The sequence below is a fragment of the Passer domesticus genome, chromosome 2 (assembly GCF_036417665.1).
Source record: "Passer domesticus isolate bPasDom1 chromosome 2, bPasDom1.hap1, whole genome shotgun sequence".
NCBI lineage: Eukaryota > Metazoa > Chordata > Aves > Passeriformes > Passeridae > Passer > Passer domesticus.
The window spans coordinates 42,166,586-42,180,103 of NC_087475.1; the positions used below are offsets into that span (position 1 = coordinate 42,166,586).

The following is a 13,518-nucleotide window of genomic DNA, read 5'->3' on the forward strand; positions in this document are numbered from 1 at the left end:
GGTATTATTTTTGCTGAGCAGTTATGCTGTGGTTTCATCATCCTGAATTTGTCCAGCTTGAAACTATTGCCAAGAACTTCGTGTTTGCTTTCTGTGATGTTTTGCACAATACTACAGTAGGCTGCCACTGTGTAAAATAAATCTCCCAAGCATCTCTCCTCCTCATATTGGTTTTAATTATGGAGCAGCATCTTCTTCAGAACAAGGTTTCCAGATCTGTTGGGGATTCTGCCCATACTGCTGTCATTGAGAGGCTCTTATGCCTGTTCAGGCCCCTGGCTTATAGAGGCTTCTGGTGGCTGCAGTGCCACTGGCAGCAGGAATGAGTTTAAGCTTCTGCTGTGCTTGTATTTGTTCTTGTAGCCACCCCAGGGCCCAGTTTGGGAAGCTGTGGGTATGGTAAGAATGAGGGAGGTGATTGCTAGCAAATCACTCATGGGTTAAGGTCTCTTTTGATCTGTTTGTCTTGACATTCAGTATTTCCCTAGAGTCAGAGGAGGCTGGGAAGGACCCTGTGTTTTAAACATCTTTGCTGAAGTAGTGTGGTCTGACAGAAACAGAGCAGGGAGACACAAACTGCCGTGCCAGTAGCTGGCAGGGATTAACCTCCTCTGCTACTATAGCTGCAGCAGGGGAAGGTTAGCATGTGTAGTATTGGCTTTTACACACCCTCTTTGTTTCAGGGAGCTCATGAGTGCTTATTAGCTAACATACTGTTAAATGCACCTTTTCCTGACAGCTCCTGGATCTGCGGGCTACATGAAAATGTTGAGAAGGTGCACATGTAGATTTATGGCATGGCAGCTGTGCTCCCATGACGAAAGGGAGGTTGCCTGAGGGATAACAAAGACATGGGCAGTTTCAGTGGAGTGGCTGACATGCTGTAAATCTCACATTTTTTGTGCAGCTCTGCTGTGAAGTACAAGTGACACTTGAGTAATGATGAGCCCAGCGTAGCAGGTGTACTCCTGTGTGTGCACTGGGCTTGTAGCAGGCAGCACAGTCCTGCCCGTCGGATTCCTGATAGGTGGCACTTCCATTTGCAGACTGGTGCTGTATATGCACTGGCTGTGAGTGTGGGCCTGTGAAGAATAAAATGTATTCAAAAAATGGATAATGTGTATACTGAGAGCTCTTTCAAATTCCTGTCAGTTTTCAGCAGCCTGTAGTCAATTGGACCGAAGATGCAAATAGATTCTTCTAAATGTTGAAGAGCATAGTCCTTTCATTTGATGCCAAACTGAAAGTGGGATTTTGACAATATGCAGAGCAGCTGCATTTTTATTTTAAGTATCAATGTATTTTTATGTTTCTTTTTCTTTATATCTTTGATACAATACTTTATATTGACATTTGCAGAGGAACAATTGAACTTTCATTTTCACAACTCTGATTGTCTCTGTTCTCTATTCAGCACTTTCTTTCTGTGCTGTAGTTTATCTATTCAGAACTACTTTTCCGTTGTTTCGCTGATACAATTTAGAGTACTAGACATTTTATTATTTATTGTAACAGATTTGCTTAAATTAGTCTGTTCAATAAAAAGCATTGTAGAAATGTTAATTAGTGTATATACAGTTGTACAATAATGAATTGTTGGCTGAAATTGTTAAATCAGAATGTAGAAGGAGAAAATATCTTTAGATTATGCAGCATAAGTTGCTCCTTGAAATGTACTTTTTTAGTGTGTTGTGTACTTTTTATCAAATGTGGGCACTGCTGTTCTGTCTGAACGTAGTGTCTCTGACTGAAAGTTTCTCCTTGCACTTTGGTGCAGTTTCCTGTGCTGAATTTCATTTCAGCAGGCATTGCTGCATACAGGTGAGTCTCAGGCAGTAGGTAATTGCCCTCTGGTGTCTGTATGTACACTCATGAGTGTTTTCATCTTTCTTCCTCCTTTCTGCACACCAATCATTTCACCAAGCCATATTATATGTGTTTAATTCTCATAAATCCTTCCCCATCAAATCAGGATCTCCAACCCATATTAATTTTGTGTTGCACTGTTCTGAACTTTTTCCAGTGTTCTGATTTTTTTTTTAATGTAGGGATTAGAACAGAATGCAGGAAATAACAAATTCTGCCAGATCAGATCTGTGTAGAGGGTTACACCCATTATCTTCTCTGATGCAGTTGATTACTGTACACTCTTTTTCTCTAAGAACCCTTTACCCAAATAGAACATTAAAAAAATTAGAAGAAGTATTTGTTGATCTTAGCCCCTTGACATTAAAGCTATCAATCCCATATTTTTCATGGTCTCTTTTTTTTCTGAAAGCTTTCTTTTTTTTTCACATTGTGTATGTCTTCCAGTTTTTCTTGGGGAACAAAGAGAACCCTGACTCTCTGTGATTTTATTATTTGCTGTTTCTTTTGTTTGAAAAGGAATTTCACCTTGATGTCATGGCCTTGTAGTTTCAATGCTTGCTGAAGATGTCTGAAGTATGGATACAGTTTATAATCATGCTACTTTAAAGTACTTCACCTTAACCATAACTAACCAAAATCAGTCTCAGTTATTTAAATTGGGAGTACATTGTTCCCAGAGGGTTTTATGGGAGTCCTTTCTGGGGTTGAGTAGTAGATGCATGCCTGAAATGATTTGCCTAACATCACCCAGCAAACCAGGTTCAGTATAAAAATTAACAACCTTGAATCACTTTACTGTATGCATTGAGCCACTTTATCTTATTTACACAATAAGACACCACACATTAAGGGGAAATCATTCACCTTTCAATATGATCCAAGAAATTGTCATGTATACAAATGTCACCTGAATCCAAACAAATTTAAGGGGAGAGGATTTTTCCTCTTGGAAGAATGTTAATTACAAAGAAGTTTTATTTGGTGCATGTTCTACTGCAAATCCTGTGAAGCTGTAAAAATGTTGCTTGACATACTAATTTCTCCTGAAAAGCTCACAGTTTAATTGTACAGGTGTGCTTGCTCCATAGGTTGGAATAGTGGGAAGAACCGGAGCTGGGAAGAGCTCTCTGATAGCAGCCCTCTTTCGCTTGGCAGAACCTGAAGGAAGGATTTGGATTGATAAGTACTTGACATCAGAGCTGGGACTCCATGACTTGCGGAAGAAAATTTCAATTATACCTCAAGTAAGAGAGTGACTTGGTTTGCCATGGATGTTTTGAATATAATACCTTAGTGTTTAAAGTGCTCTGCTGGAATGTGTTCCCCTTGCACCTCTGAATGCAGTAGATACAGCAACTGTAGCTTGTAACTATTCTTGCTTGATTAAGGTCTTGATTATTTTAAGATAAACAGAATCAGTTTTGCGGGCTGGAGCATTTTTTTTTCCATTTTTATACCCTGTCTGTTCCTTTGGAATATCTGTGTGTTAGCTATATGCTGTCCTCCCATAGTCTGTGGAAAAGCAGAGACAATCTGATAAGTGTATACCAATCTTCAGCAGTCCTCTGAAGTCACTTGATCCTTTGGCAGCAATTCCTGCCTGATGCTTCCTTAGTAAGGGACTTGGCAAGACAACTTTCACCTCTCTAGTAACCCCTGTACAAACTGAGTGGTGCTAGATTTAGAAGGAGCAAATGGGCTACCTAGAAGTGAGCTATCAGCTTTTGCTTTATTTGGAGAAGGTGGGTCAGGAGAAGACCAGGGGAACAGGCTCAAGAGTAGGTCATTATAACCCATAATAAATAAAACTTGATGAATTTTAGAAGCTGAATGCAAGAAAGGCTGCAGTACAGGAAAGAAACCCAATAAGGCAGTGATGGAAATAGCCTCATCTCTCATGCTGGAGTACAAGAAAGGCTGTTCAAAGAAATCCAGTAGGTCACAGGACTTCCCTTGGAGTCTTACTTTCATGAGACATTGTATCAGAGAAGGGTTATGTGTAACCTTAAAACTTAGAAGGCAAAGTCTGTGCATGTTACAGTTTCATGAGAGCTCTGATCTCTTCTCTGGGCATTTGCTCTCCAATGAAGAGGCAGGAAGAGTGAAAAGCTCGTATGCTGCAAATGTGAAGTCGTATTTTGGAAAGTAGTTCATCTGGCAGGTAGAGTGAAGAGCAGACTGTAAACCAGAGGAATTTTTTTTTGCCATGTTTAGCATTATTTCTCAGATCTCTCTATGTTATAACAGAATCTGTATTTAGGGTTATGTCTGAATGTGTGCTAGTCTGTTGGCAGGGTGGCAGTCAGAGTGCATTAATTTCTTTAAGTTGAGAATCTAATACAAATGGTAATGAAGCTTTTTTTTTTCCTCGAAGAATAGGAGTCAAAAAGAAACAGGTAAGCTATTAAAAAAAATAAATTTAAAAATAGGTACTTCCCCAGCAATTGGATTGTTGCCTAATGCAGGATGTCTTTTGTTTCTGCATGCTGCAGGCTTTGTTATTGCAGTACTCACTGGAACTAGTCATCTTTTGTATGTAAAGAGAACTTTATATGGATTTAAATTCCACTTTTTTGTTTGTGTGTAGCGTTCCTTTCTCGTGAAAGCAGATGATCATCAGTTCATTCAAGGTCTACAGCTTTTTGAAAGCCTTGCCTATAGCTATTCTGGGTGATTTTTTTCATTTTGAAGAGTTCAGCCCAGTTGAACAAAATAGGACACTGATACAGGAAAACTGCAGGTCAAATAGAGTTTCTACATGTTGAATGACACAGATGCTCAAAATTCACTGCATTCAATTGTACATGTGAGGTTTTTTTCATACATAAGTCTATTGACAGAGTTTTAAAACTGTTTTAATCCATTGGACCTCTATGATTTTTGTCAAATTTGTATAAGGTTTGCTCATAGTCACAAAAGTTTTGAGTGTCCAAAGGCTAGCAGGTTGGGGTTTTTTGGTTGGTTTTTTTTGGTCGTTGTGGGTTTTTTTTTTTGTTTTTGGGGTTTTTTGGTTGTTTTTCTTTTGTTTGTTTGTTTGTTTGCTTTTGTTTGTTTCTTTTTGGTTTTGTTTTTTGTGTAAGGGAAGGCTGTTTCAACTAAAAATATGCAAAACTATCAAGTGGTGGTACAAAGAAGAGGAGGAAGGAGGGTTTGGAATCAGGTTTCTGCTCTGGTAACTGTATGATAGGCATTGTCTTGCATTGTGCTAATAGCAGTGTCAATAATAGCAATGTAACATCAGGTAGTTATTTTGCAGTAAATATCTTCATAATTATGTGGGCAGTTGAAAAACCAGAGAGAGAGAGATGCTTATTAGAATTGCAACATAAAACATGCTAAACAGAGCCATTCCTAGAGAGTGATGAGGCAAGACTGAAGTTTTCTTGTGTGTGAGTTTAAATACCTACCTGGAGAAATAAAAATGTGCTTAGGCTTCTAATTGCTTGCTTGGATGGAGCTGTGTAAAGGTTGTGTTTGTAAATCTTTTCTATGCAAATGTTGTCTGCCTCTCTGACTGCAAGCATTTTTACAACAATTATTTACAGGTTAGTCTTATTGCTTTCCTCTCATAAACCAGACTGTTTTAAATAATAATCTGTGTCAGAAATGGTAATTAAAAAATATCCTTATCTTCTGTTGCAGTGCATGTCTGTTGTTAGGACTTCTTTAATAGTTGTGAACACTTTATAGGTTCAGCCTCTTCTTTGCCAACCTATAAAAATGGATTGAAAAGGAAAATAAGTTTAACAATACCTTCAAAATACACTAAATGGTGTACTAAAATGTGTGTTGTTAAACAAATTAGTTTCTAGGTGTTTTTGAAGAAAATTGTTTTTTGGCCTGGAAATGTTTTGTGTTAAACCCTTCTGCTCATTCAGCAAATTTTTAATGACATTGCTATTGCAGCAGATACTTTCAAATAATTGGCATATTATATCAAGAAATGTATATCTTCCTTCATATTACTTACAGTATGTTTTGTCTTTAAATTCTTTTATAGCACTCAGATGGTTTCAAAATTCAAAGACAATAAAAGAGTTAAGGTCTGAATTCTCTTCTGGTTTGCTGCAGCACTTTGGAGCTGTGCATCACTAGGGTTAGATGGGGAGAAAGTCATGACAGGTTAATCTCAGAGTAAGCTGAAGTTGCCCAGTGTAAGTTAGATTTTATTTCCTAGAGAAGAAAGGAAAAAAAAAGAACACGTTTTTGCCTAAAATTTCCCCAATTTAAAGAGGACTGACAACATGATGAATGGTCTCCATTTAGGATTAGCACTGTTACAGCTTTTGGCTTGTTTTTGTCTTTATGTGTGGTATTAAGATGAGTTTAGCCCTAAAGTCATGTCAGTGCATGACTCTCAGGTCTGGCAACTCACATTACTGAGTACTGATCTGTTGCTTAAGGAGTTCTGAACCAAAAGTCCTCTCCCAATTCTTAAATACTACATGTTTCAGTGTAATTTGATTTGTGCCAGTTTGATTAATTATCTTTTATTACTCTGCCTGGGAACTGAAGTAGAACAAAACTTGCTTCAACCACATTGGTACCTGAATGGGAGAAGGTACTGATTTGACTCCCTGGTGTAATTTGAGTGAGAGCTTTGCCCAGCAGTGCTCCAGTTCTAAGTAAGTTTGCTTTGGTGTTGTGGCAGTATAGATGTGTTTAGGTTTTAAATGGTGAAAGCTGTTCCTGCTTAGCCCTGATGGTAAAATGGAAGGGCTTTTATGGTATGAAAAAAAACCCAAAAAAACAAAAAACAAAACAAAAAAAAAAAAAAACCAAAAAAAAAACCAAACCAAAAAAAAACAACCCCCAAAAAAAACCCAAACAAACAAAAAAAAAAAAAAAAACCAAAAAAAAAAAACCCACAGCCAAACACAGAAGGAAAACCAAAAAGCCATTGTAAGCTCTTTGATTCCTCTCTGGTTTATGTACTTCAAAACCAGGTTTTCAAAACTGCCCAAAAGTGATTTAGGAGTGTGAGCTCATTGACAGTGCTAGTTGTTGGTTTTCATTAACAATACCATGAGGATAGGAGTGATTTCATATAAGTATATATATGTAGCTTGTGGCATCAGAACAGTGGCATGTAAATGCCCGTTTAAGTACCGACATAACTGTGTACAGCAATTTGCAAACAGACCTGTCCTGTTTGGTAAATTATCTTCATACATAGTAGTTGAACACTTGCCTCTCCCCCATCCCTCTTAAGCATGCAGTTGTAATGTACACCTTTGTATTTCAGAGTTGATAGCTTGTTGTTGGATATTTCTGTGCTATTGTTGATGTAGGTTAGCTGTGATTATCATTAAATTACCTGTTACGTTATAAAACCTGTATTTATAGTGGAATGCTGATTTTGCTGGGTTTCAGGAGCCTGTTTTATTCACTGGAACCATGAGGAAAAACTTAGATCCTTTCAATGAATACACTGATGAAGAGCTGTGGAACGCCTTGGAAGAGGTGACTTACAAAATCTAATAGTGTACATCTGGTATTTAAAATCCACATAACAATAACATTATGGTGCTTGTGTGTGTTAGGTTTTGGATGTTTTCATCAGGTTTGATAAAGGTATAGCTGTTGACAGAAAAAGGAAGACTATCATATGTGCATTTGTGTATGTGTGTGTGCATGTGTGTGCAGGTGTGTATATTGTTATATAAGTCTTTTATGAAAAAATTATCCTTTGGGATGATGCCTTGGTTATAGTTTGATTCATATCTTGGTTTTAATGAACATTAATAGATTCTTAACAACATGTTTTTAGAATTCTAATAACTGACACACACTGTAATCCAACTTGGCACTCACTCATTTTGTGTCAGAATATAAAAGGCAAACCTTGCATACTTATTGTTGTGTCATCAGACGCACAATAGCTGATTTAAAAGAGAGTTACTCATCCTACAATATGTTGACATGTCAACAGGTGCAACTGAAGGAGGTTGTGGAAGATCTACCCAACAAAATGGAGACACAGCTGGCAGAATCTGGATCTAATTTTAGTGTTGGTCAGAGACAGCTGGTGTGTCTTGCCAGAGCAGTTCTAAAAAAAAATCGTATTCTTATCATTGATGAAGCAACAGCAAATGTGGACCCAAGGTAAAAACAAAATCTGTCATATTAAAATGAGCTGGTTTCTCTCCTAATATGTTCATCTCTGCTGTAGAGATTAACTTAAATGCTTTATATTTCACGTACTTTGTATTGCTGTTTTATGTTTTTGATGATACCATCATTTTTGTCTATTCAAAACGGGGCGATTGAGCTTTGGCTGTGGAGCAGATGATATAAACTAAGCACTCAAAAGATCCCTAATTTCAGTGCATTCCATAGAGTAGGGAAATTAATATTCAAATCTTATTTGTCCTGCAGCCATAGATTAGAAGACAAGAACGTTCTTGAAAATACATCTCTGTAACATCAGAATAGCTAGGAAACAAGTTGAGTTGTGTTGACTTCTGGAAGAAATGTTTGTTGGAAATAAATAAATAAATAAATAAATAAATACAAAATATTTAATTCATCTTGCTCCCAAAACCCCCTAAAACTAGAAAGGTGAAGAATGGCTGTAAGCAAAACCAGATACTTCTGGTTGTGAGATGCTGTCCTTTCAGATGCTGGTGTGGTAAGTTAGAGGTCAAGTAGGGGCAGGGGCAGAAGGTAAGCTGTCCTAAACACCACAGGAACTGCAAAGCAGATTTGGAGATGTTTAGGTCTCTAGGATGGACTCACTTATTCATTATTCTGTCTTGTATAACTCAGGACAGCAGAACTTTCCTGAATTCATTTCTGTCTGAACTAGAGTGTACTTCTGGAAGAACATCCAACCTCAATAGCAAAAAAAAATTCAATGACAACCCCTGTTAAATTGTTCCAATAGCTAAGTACCCCCACTGTTAATTTTTGAAACATTTGAGGCGCTGGTGGAAATATTTTGGAAACAATACTGCAAACGTACTGCATCAATTAGTCTGAGCTGAATATATAGTTCCAACAAACTATGGCTTGAGGGAGAACTCAAAGTCCAAAGAGGACAATAACACAGCAAGTCCCTCAAACAGATGCATTAAGGATTTTGTATGTCATCTGGGCGTGACTCATTTTTCTAACATCTTCTTAGAGGAGAAGTGGTGCCACTGGTGAAGCTTTACAGTTCAGCTGACAGTGTATTTCTAAAACCTGTAGAGAAGTGCCTTCCCAGAGGTTCTCTTTTTTTTCTTTTTTTTCTTTTTTTTCTTTTTTTACTCTTAGTTTATTTTTGGCTGAGCTCTGATAGATTAACTGTGATTAATCATAGGTGGGGAAATTTAATACCATCTTACTCATCCTCCCTATTTTGGCATCTCACATGTGCGTTCTCAACTTACACTATCCATTTAATTGATCTTGATTAATGTGTGCTGCAATATATATTATAATAAGGTAAATGTTTGTTTGTATCAACTCTAGGCATAACAATACAAATAATAACTTGGAACTTCTTCTTTGAATTCAGTTTGCATTACAGTCATTATTACCTTTTCCTTAATGTGTTGGTATAACTAGAGCCAAGTATTTTTTAGCTCTACAATCTGATAGGATGATCATCAGGAAATGCTGATGTGGGTTGCTTAACTGAGCAGTTAGGGAGGCATTTTTGGTGTGTAAGGAAAACCTCCTACTCTTCTGATGCACAACCCCCATACCTGGCACCCTTGTCTCTCACCTGGTGGCAAGCACACATCTTACTGAGCACCTGAGATGGGAGACCATGGCAAGCTGCCACCAGCTCTGGAGATACTTTTCTCTTTTTTTGGTTTGTTTTTCTGGCTTTTGATCTCTCTTCCTTGGCAGCCTCAACTACTGCTGCCACCATGTCCTTTCTGCAGTTCAGCCTGTGTTGGACAACACCCTTTTCCATTTCCCACAAACCTGGAAGCAGGTGTGAGAAGGCAGGGGTTAGGGGTGGCAGGAAGAGAAGGAAGGGTGAGGTGACGTGAGGCAGTGGATGCTGTGTGGTGGGCACTGTAGCTTTCCTAGGGGACTGAGGGGACTCCCCACCACATTTCAGCTCAGCTAGGCCATTCTTATCTGCTACTGGGAGTGAAGGGAAGGAATTTGAAGTTCATCTTCTCCCTTCTCATGTGTTCTGGCTTGCCTATGTACCCTCATTTTCTCCCTAGCTCCTCACAGATGCCACCTGCTCTGCATGTGGCAGAGGTGTGAGTGCTTTTTGGGGGGAAGGAGGAGCTTGCCATAAAGAAGGTTGCCCTAAGTCAGACTACCTGCATGATTTATATGATGACTGACAGACATTTAATTTGATTTTATCTTCTTGGTCCATTCTCACCCTGAAGAATAGAGTCTGGTTTTAAAGCAGTTGAATTGTTCTGGAAAATTGTGTGAAATCTGGAGCAAAAGAGCTGAAAATCTTCATGTAGTTGCTTTGATGATACACAGAAACAAAACCATTAGTAACTGAGACTTTTTAAAAATACTGAATTTATTTTAGTTGTGTTAACTGGTATTTTTGCCTATAGAGAACAAAACTTTGGGTGAGCAAACAACTGCCATCTTTTTACATTGGTTGTTCACTGAGTCTAGTAAAACCAGCCATTGCACATAGTTCAGTTCATTAGCCATCTTAAACTTGTCAGGTTTAACCTTTTATTATGTCTAACTGCTATCTGTAACTCTTTCTCTTTCTGAGAAATTATCTAAGCCTCTCAGGAATTGTGTAGTGTGAGATACGCTTTCAGGACAATCTCAGGTGGACATTAGAAGATAATGACTTACCCAGTTTTCCTTTCAGCAGCTTGGTTCCTTCGCATTCAGATCATATTTATTCTTCCTCTTCAGATAGTTTTCTTTTTACACAGTCAACTAATTCAGGTTACACCAGATCTTGGGTTGCTGGGAAACTTGGTGTTAGATCCTCAACTTGTGGTGCCTGTGGGACAGCTGTACCACCATTTTGTGCCTTCTTATTGTATTGTTCCTTGCAGTAGGGAGTATCGTGGTTCCCATTTTTATATAATCAGATTAGGATTGGGTTTTTGTCATCCAGCAGCCCTGGTTTTGGTATTCAGGTTGCACCTTTGGTTTTTGATGTGCCTGAAAGATGCTGGGGTTTGATCTACTGAGGTGGATGATGAAATCACTTGGCACTTGCCTAGACACTTGCTCACTTGTGGGTAGACATCACTAAGAGTCCATTTATGCCCTGAAAAAGGGACAGAAATTATGTTTCCTTTGGTACTTTTCTAGCTCTAACTGGTATGTGGTACAGTCTCTACCCTCTGTCAGCACATAATGGTGCATACAAATGCTTTTCTTGATGTTTTCAGATTTTCTTGCTTTCCCTAGCTTCTTCCTGAGATTCTCCTGGAGGTTACTGATGGTGCTTCTGCTTGCTGTCCCAAAAACTATGCTCCAAGATCTACCATGTACCTTGGAGAGGATCTAGCCAAGTGTCAGTCAGCAGACACGTCTGCATCAGATCTTGTTCTGTGATATTTGAAGATGGAGCTATTAAGTCTGTTCCTGATTACTCTGAAGTCTCATTTTAGAACATTTGTCACGCCCACAATATGGACAGCAGTTTCTTGTTAGTGATAAGCTTGTGTTCAAGAAATACCTGTTTAAGATGATAGTTTGATATTATCTCTCTAAGAATGAGAGGCTTTTTTCTTGTAAATGTAGGAAGAGGTAGTGCTATAAAGAAGACATGTAATAAAAGGAGATAATATAAATTAATGCAGAGGACAGGGATAGTCAAAGCTGAGGCATTCTCTGAAAACAGTAGGAATAACTTGAGTTACAAATAATTTTAAGCCCTTTGTAAAGTTGTTCTCAAAGTTCCTGAGCCAGCTATGATTCTCATGTTCTGTAGTAGCTTCGGAGAAAACTTCACCTTGAGCTTGACAATAAGGAAAGAAAAAGACTTCCTTTACAAAATTCTAGGGTGTGTTGAATATTGAATATTTTGTTTCTGTTTTGCTATTTCAAACAGAACATTGCACAGAACACATCCTGGTGTCTCTATAAGACTCTTCCATAGTGAGTGTTTTCATGCATGTCCCTGCTTTTTTTTTTTTCCCTTTTGGAGGTAAGAGTAGTCAGGTTATTGAGGCATTGCTGAGAAGAGAGCAAACAAATACACATGCATTAACACTGGGGTGAAAGGACTGGTATAGCTGTGATGTGGAACATGATGAGCAACTTCCTTTTCTTAAGGCGATAACACACAACTAAAGAGCCTGACCCTGTCCTGACTTCTCCTCCTGTCTCTTTTCCTGATCGCTTACTGGCCTTTGTTCAAAAGGAGTTGAGGAACACCTGCTTCCCACTTTGTTTTTGAGCTTCTTTTAGGAAGTAGGAGCAGAAGGACCAAGCGTCTCAGAATGTGGTCCAAAACTCAATTTTCTTATGCTATGAGAGACTTTAAATGTTTCTGTTACCAGATGAAGGTAACAGTTAGAATGCATGCAATTCTTACTTAACTGTTTATGTCTTCCTTCTCTCTGATGATTCTTCCTGTCATCAGCAAGGATCTGTCTTCTCCTTTGTCACGCTGATTGCTTCAGCTTAGCTTGTAACAGAAGCTGTGTTCATCCTGAGCATGAACTCATACTTTCTACTGTGGAAATGTAATAGTCACCTCATTCTTCTAAGTCATCCTGTTCTTCCAAAGTTGTCTGTCCACTTCTTATTGCTGGTGCCTCCTGGCATGATGGCCTCAGAACAATTCTCTTTGCATAATTCATGAAGCGATATCAGATACTCATTATGTGCAAACAGATTCAGTGTGGAGTACTACTTCTGTCTAAAAAAATATTACTTAATCAGGGGAAGATACGTTTTATGAATCTTTTATGTATTTTATTTTATTTTGCCATTACTTCTAAATATTTGAAGAATTAAGACTTAGCAAGCAACTGATTGCAGCCAACATGTCTGCCTAAATATTCTAGTTTATTCAGATATCTGCCTTGTCTTTTTTTTTAACCCAATCTGCACATTTTATTATTCTCCAGTCATCATATATGCAAAATAACAAATTCACGTTTTAATAGAAATCCTGGAAATGAGGCCCATGCCTTCAAGTGCCTGACTTCTTGCCTGGAGCTTCCTTGGTTCAACTAATGCCAGTATATTTTGAGTTCTTTATGTTATCCTTCTATCTTGGATGAGAATTTTGGGTTCTGTTCCTTTTTCTCAATTGTCTTTTGGGGTTTTTTTGAATGCTAGGGGGCAACATGTGAGTATTCCCAAGGCCTGGTGGTGGGACCCAAGGCTACCTGTGCAGTGTGGGCTGTCAGGTGCCTCTAGAGGGCATTCATCACCGGATGGCTGCCTAGTCGAGGATCTCAGATTCGCCTTCCAGCCATGCCTCTTCCCTTTCAATGACTTAAGAGGGGACTGAAGAGATCTCCACATATAAGCCTGACTGGTGTCCTCTAAGTTAGATGGTGTCAGTGCTTCTCTTGTACAGTTAGTTACTTCAGTAAGCTCCAGTTCCATCAGTATTGTCCATCTTTTGCCTTACGGCTCATTTACATGGCTAAAGAACATTCTAGTGTCTTAACTACCTATCAGTGTAATTTTATTTCCTTTTCACAGTTCTCAACTTTATTTGTGACAGTTTTCACTTCAGCCCTGTAT

The 13,518-nt window shown here is 38.5% G+C and overlaps 1 protein-coding gene across 2 annotated transcripts in view; it reads left to right on the top strand.

The window, feature by feature from the left end:
* The window catches only part of ABCC4 (ATP binding cassette subfamily C member 4 (PEL blood group)), a 140,557-nt gene that overhangs the window by 102,683 nt on the left and 24,356 nt on the right, over positions 1-13,518 (top strand). For both annotated transcript variants that reach the window (XM_064408441.1, XM_064408440.1), the window contains exons 26-28: positions 2,958-3,113; positions 7,243-7,332; positions 7,802-7,974. In XM_064408441.1, coding sequence (XP_064264511.1) covers positions 2,958-3,113; positions 7,243-7,332; positions 7,802-7,974 — 419 coding nt within the window. The remainder of the gene's footprint in view (positions 1-2,957; positions 3,114-7,242; positions 7,333-7,801; positions 7,975-13,518) is intronic.